General features: G+C 33.8%; 1 protein-coding gene across 2 annotated transcripts; it reads right to left on the reverse strand.

Moving 5' to 3' along the window:
- Nucleotides 1–940: 940 nt before the first annotated feature.
- LOC110737044 (cysteine synthase-like) lies at nt 941–6,201 on the reverse strand. 2 transcript variants are annotated; one of them, XM_021917401.1, is made up of 11 exons: nt 5,980–6,201; nt 5,067–5,116; nt 4,773–4,882; nt 4,607–4,664; nt 4,187–4,450; nt 3,945–4,082; nt 3,123–3,174; nt 2,717–2,796; nt 1,931–1,990; nt 1,752–1,832; nt 941–1,302 (listed from the first exon to the last, which is right to left on the reverse strand). In XM_021917401.1, exons 2-11 carry the CDS (start codon nt 5,103–5,105, stop codon nt 1,186–1,188), a joined length of 999 nt encoding a protein of 332 aa, XP_021773093.1. In that variant the 5' UTR covers nt 5,106–5,116; nt 5,980–6,201; the 3' UTR covers nt 941–1,185. The 2 variants fall into 2 exon arrangements, with proteins under 2 accessions (XP_021773093.1, XP_021773092.1); XM_021917400.1 differs by having other exon boundaries at nt 5,067–5,119; nt 5,980–6,199.
- Between the last annotated feature and the right edge of the window lie 223 nt (nt 6,202–6,424).

Here is a 6,424-nt window from a genome sequence, read left to right on the forward strand (position 1 = left end):
GGTTGTAGGTAAAATAACTTGTTTAATGCGGACACTCCCCAAAGGTGGTATTATTCTGGGATAATCAAAAGATAGATTTGTTTTTAGCGGACGGGCTAAAAGTCGTATTATTTAAAGTAATTTTTCCTATTTAATAAAAAGTAGTCTATTTATTTATAATTTTGTCATTTGATAAACAAATTTCGTTTATCATATTGATAAACTGGTATTTTCTGATTAAAAAGCTAAAACCTTTAATCAAATAGTTGAATGAAGTAATTTTTATAAACATAAACATAATTTAAATGATAACTTGTCACTAAAACTCACTCTGTTACAATGTGTTTGGATAGATTAGGAGGGAGGAGAAGGGGAGGGGAGAGAAGAATGAAGATTTTTCCTTCCAAATCTCTCCATTGTCAGAGGGATCAAATTAATTTCTTGCAATTTAATCCCTCCATTTCTTTTTCCTCCAATTTTCTTCCTTTCTCATTTGTTATTCAAATGAGAGATTATTTATCCCTCAATTTATCTTCCCTTCCTTTTCCTCCATTTCCTTCAATCCAAATAAAGTGTTAAATATTGATCTTTGAATAATAATTTCACACTCTTTTAAAAACAACAAATATTTAAAATATAATTTATTACGCTTTATATTAATAAAAAAATTATTTATTTTTAAAAAATACGGAGAACTACCTTATAAATTTTGATCATCAAAGTCAAATTAACACATGAAGGGAGCAATGGAAATTGCTTTTTCCTAATTATAACTATGGGTGCTTGTCAATTTATCTCTTATTATTTGCTTATTTTCTTGAATTACTTGATTTTGGGTTATATTTTTTTTGTTGAGATTAGAACTAGTTTAGACTAGATTTTATAATTCACGTTTAGTTATCATCAAATATCTTTCATTATATACATAGTCACATAAGTTTATTTAAGTAATGAAGGTGGCTTTGAGATCAAATTTCGTCTACATTATTTGCCCTTTATTGTTATCTTTTTCAGAAAAATTCAATTGTCGTATAATTCAACACAAATGTTGCTTTTCTCTTCTATTTTGGTATAGCTCATACGTAATACCTTATTGATTTATACAAACATTATTACATATCGAAAAAGCAAATTATAATGAGATTTGTTATCAATTTGAGTTACGAAGGCATTACAAATTGAACAAATCTCATTTTTGGTGGTCATTTATAACAGTGACATTGGCAAATCGACCTCTTCATAAGTCAAGGCTTCCACTTCATGCCTCTCTGACTCAAACAATTCGGTAGATAAATAACGCTCTCCAAAGCTTGGAATAAGCACCTGCAAAGCATATAGGAGTATGAATATAATTGCCTGATGTAGAATGCTGTTTTGGATAGAAACCAGTACAAATGCTGATAAACAATACAGGAGACTGAGTTTTCAGAGGTAGCATATGAGGAATGACAGCCCCAACCTTGTATTTTTGGGTGTGTAAGTGTGTTATGGGTTACCTTGGACATACAGTAATAATACTGAACTATTACCGCCTAAATGAGGATTGAGGAGCAATATTCTCCAAAATGTAAACTCTTGACCTTATCCGCGTTTAATGGGGTTGGCATTTCTTAAATCTAAATAGTGTATTTATAATTCTTTTAAATGAAGACTACTCCGTATATCCTATCCTCTTTCAAATGGCATGCAGACACGATGAGTTGGTTTCCCCAGATGGACAAAATCAAGATCATTTATAAAATGTCGTGCCAACTAGAAGGTTTCCTACTTACAACAATCAATTTTCCAGCATATTCAGCCTGTTTGGCTAATTTAAGAGCAGCAGCTACAGCAGCTCCCGATGATATCCCAACCTGCAGGTTTACCAAGTTCACATATGATGCATGAAAACACATCACAGTTATCACTGAGATGGATATGATATAAAGAATATTAATTGAAGTGATCTTACCAGCAAACCTTCTTTTAATGCAAGAAGCTTTGCAGTTTCAATGGCTTCATCACTTGTCACCTAAAACATCAAATTAAGATGTTATGCAAGCTATCTACTTGTCTCAATTTGGGTTGTTTAGGGCCAAAATAAAGAATCGGAACTGAAAATTTGAACTGCATCTAAGTGATGACAATGACAGAGAATATATAAGACATTCTTAGACATAGACCCTAACATTCCAGATTCTGCAGTTGTACTTGCACTGCATAAAGTCTAGTAGTCTCAATAATTGCCATTCTAAATAATAAGTATATTTTCAGTTTTCACGGCATTCATTTAATCAAATCTTTTTATGGTTACTCAAACTATTGTCTTTGTCATTGAGACCAAAAGCAAGCAAGCAAGCTGCCTTTTGTTATGAGTGCTCAAAGAATGCAAAGTATGCACCGCGTTATTTTTTAAGAGCGAGAACACTAACTGTATCTAAAAGTTATTTCATGTCACCCCAAGGAATGATGTGTTAAATATGATTAATTACTTCCCATCTCACATTCTTAAGAATAACCATAATTAAGGGAGAATTTCTCTTAGGATAGGGCAGCGAATTTTTTTGTTCTTAAAAATGAAATTTTATGGAGAAATAATAAACCAAAGTTAAGGCTGAATTCAATCCGGACACTTTCTGTTTAGCATCTCCCACAAAATAACGTAGGCGTTCTAAATGTTTAATCTGAGTTTGTAAAGGCAAATTGTTTCAAAAATTCAATTTTGACTGATAATGGAGAGCAAGCTTCTGAACCTTACCTTTAAAACTTCCTCAATTATGTCAAAGTCCAATAATGGAGGGATGACACCAGCTCCAATTCCTTGGATTCTGTGCTTGCCTGTTGCATGAGAAGCATCAGGTCTACAGGTCTACTTAATAAAATAGTAAATTTCACAAGGTGATTCACAGCTCCTCGAAATTAATTAAAAATACAAACGCAAAGTCAAAATATTATCAACAACTTCAAATGAGGCCTGTGTTTAAGTAATAGCTGGGGAAGTTACAGCAATGCAGTAGAAATGACAAGAGGTTGATTTACAAATCTTAGCTAGCAGATACTACACTTTCATCAGGTAGATCGTAGATGCATAACACAAACACTTACACACAACCAAAATCTTAGCATGTGAAGTACACAGTACTGTGTACATATTACAGACTCACCAGGCTTTTCTCCATTTAAGACTGCACTTTCAGTTGGCTCTACACCATAGACCTGAGAGGGAATGTGAACCACCAAAGTTAAAGAGATGAAAGTACTAGCTCAATTTCACGTTTTCTTTCTGAAAATATAAAGTAGAGGATATAGAATGAATTTTGCGTATTTCAAATAAATTGCCTCCAAAATCAGAAATTCGGGATTGGGGAATCCCACATTCCATAAGCAAAATCAATGCTTATTCACAGCTACAAAGGAATGTTCCATTTACCAAGCACTACTGTAGAAGACTAACTAACAAGGACATGTATGTTAATTCCCATGTTCTGCAACATAACAAACATACTTTTTGTCAGGTTAAGAGGAAAACATTGCCATCTTTTCTTTCCATATCAGGTTTTTTTATTCTACTGTGAATTGAAGCAAGTTTTTACTCGAATCAATGTAATAAGAAGAAGAAACCTGCAACACAGTATGAAGAGGCTTACAAGAAAGCAAGGTGGATATTTTTGTATGAAGTTTACCATAGAATTGCACTTTAGTAGCAGCAGTCTTGAGATTAAAATAAGGTGCAAAAATGAATGAGAACAATTTCAGGAAGATCCAATGCCAAGCCGGTGTTAGGATTGAATGCATTCTGGAGATTAAACAGCTCTCAGGGAATGCAATGTTCAAAACAATACCTCAGCTGTCTAACTAGCAAGAGCAGAAACCCATCCCTTCTCCGATCCCCACAAGCCATCCAGAAATATAAAAGCAGGAAAATAAAAAGGGGGAGGGGGGGGGGTGGAGGTGAATGGATGATGGACTAGAATGAAAAACCAAACCTTAATAGCAGATTTTTTCTCTTTAAGGAATCTTCCTGTCCCAGCAATGGTACCACCAGTACCGATGCCAGAGACAAAGGCGTCAATTTTCCCTTCCGTGGCTCTCCAGATCTCTGGCCCGGTGGTTTCATAATGAGTCTGCAAGCACAAAATCCACATGGGGAAAAAGTAATTAAAAAAAAACCATTTGAACTATGGAGTGTGCAGTTGGCACTGATTTCTTAGAACAAAGATCAGCATACCTTTGGATTCCCAGGGTTTTCAAATTGATTAATGTAATAACCACCTGGTGTTTTGTCCAATAATTCTTTGGCTTTGACTATAAAGTCAGGAAAGCCCTTTGTTGGACCCATGATATGCAACTCTGCTCCCAAAGCTCGAAGAATTATTCTTCTCTCAAGACTCACATACGAAGGCATTACAATGATTAGCCTGTAGCCCTTAGCAGCAGCAATAAACGCCAATCCAATGCCAGTATTACCACTTGTCATTTCTATGAGAACGGTCTTTAGACATCCAGAGAAAAAGTCTACTTAGCAACAACATTTTGTCATGTGAACTAAATCCTAGAACATTCACTTTTCTAGACTGAGTACTCTCAAAAAAGTAGTGGAGAAAGAAGTAAAAATGAAAAGAAAAATAAATGGTATATGAAGACACACCTTCTCCGGAGAAATCAAGCCTTTTTCTTCAGCATCCTTAATCATAGTAACTGCTATCCTGAAATTGAGTTAAGTAAAATGAATTTTTTTTTTTTTTTTTTATATTGTTTTGATGAAAATAGGTAAATCTGCAGTTGCCTTTGTACAAATTTATGGGGTGAATCACCTGTCTTTAACACTGGAGTATGGTTCCATCATTTCAAGCTTAGCTGCAATGCGCGCAACACAACCATCTACAACATGATTAAGATACACCATAGGTGTGTTTCCCACCAACTGCAAGTCGAAGAAAGTAGTAGCATCAGAAACAATCATATGTTACACAACTTTCCTGTAACTTTAATCTATAAATCAGGCACAAAATTGGCTAGCTCGTTTAAATAATTGAGATATGAGTATCCATCACTCTTGCAAAAGGAAACAAGCAAATAGTCGAACAACAATAATCAGAAATACTTACTTCAGTCACATCTTTCGCAATGCTGCACTCCCCTTCCATATATTCAAACACTACTGCAAAAAATTTAAAGCTGTAAACAGATTTGCAATTTACCTTTACAAATTTAAGAGAACAAACATCATGTACTACTAAGTGTACTAATACTAGTACAAATTTAAGAGAACAAACATCATGCCATTCATAGTACAAATTTCAAGAAACTTATACTAGCAATTTTATTTGCATCCCACCTTACAGAAATAATTGAGCTCCTTGGCATTAGACTATCATTAATAAGACCATCATTAAAATGCCACTCATATTAGTACAAATTATGAGAAAAGTATACCATTTGCATCAGAACAAACAGAAATAATTCAACTCCTTACCATTACACTATCACTAAAATGCCACTCATAGTAAGATTCGAGGATTTATATAGCTAGTTCATTTGCATCAGACCTTACGGAAGTAATTAAACTCCTTGTCATCATGCTATTATTTTTGGAACAACAAAAATAATCTTTTAATAATCGAGCAATAACGTACACTATTGAAATGCTAAGCACACAAGAAAAAGAGAAAGGGAAGAGAAAGCAAGCTCAACAAGTGGATTTTAGTCATCAGGTCGTAAGACTCGTAACCTTGAATATGAGGGGTTAGGACAGTGTGACAATTATAAATATTTTTTCTCGGCCTCTAACCGAGCTGAGGTTGTTTCATGGAGACACCATAACAAACAAGCTGTACGGTACAAGCAATTTTTATGGACATTAACATGATTCAAAGATAAAAGTTCACTGTCTTCATTGCTCTCTCTTACAAACACAAATATTAAACCTCTAAATCACAGCTAATTTACCCAAAAGTAATTGACGAAAAAAAAATAAAAATTCATAAGAACCAAAAAGGTAAAAGGATAAGAAAATTATACCCGTTTTCCAGTAGAACAGGAAGGTGATTTGTGAGTTTTGAGATTGTAAGAGAGTTTCAGTAATCAGTATGAATTCAGCTTTAAGCTGTTAGATATTTAGATCTTGAATTCTTGAATGTTAGAGCCTTAGAGGTCAAAAGAGGTGGCCTGAAGTCTCTGTTTCTTAAAGGATCGAATAAAACACTATTTTTGGAGTAAACTAGTAAAGCATTATCTACACGATTGTTTTGGGTTTTATTAAGGTTTTTTAATTCTAAATCCATGTCACCATGTGATATGGTCAGCGATAAGCATAAGTTAGTATATATTGTCCGTTAAATAAATAAAAAAGTGTCTGTTGTCATGTACTAACGTTTAAATTTTGATCCATGTAAGCACTACTTGTATTTTTTAATCTATAAATATTGCGTAGTATGAATATGACTACTTTTGATGTATTATATGG

This window comes from Chenopodium quinoa, unplaced genomic scaffold (assembly GCF_001683475.1).
Source record: "Chenopodium quinoa cultivar QQ74 unplaced genomic scaffold, ASM168347v1, whole genome shotgun sequence".
Lineage (NCBI taxonomy): Eukaryota > Viridiplantae > Streptophyta > Magnoliopsida > Caryophyllales > Amaranthaceae > Chenopodium > Chenopodium quinoa.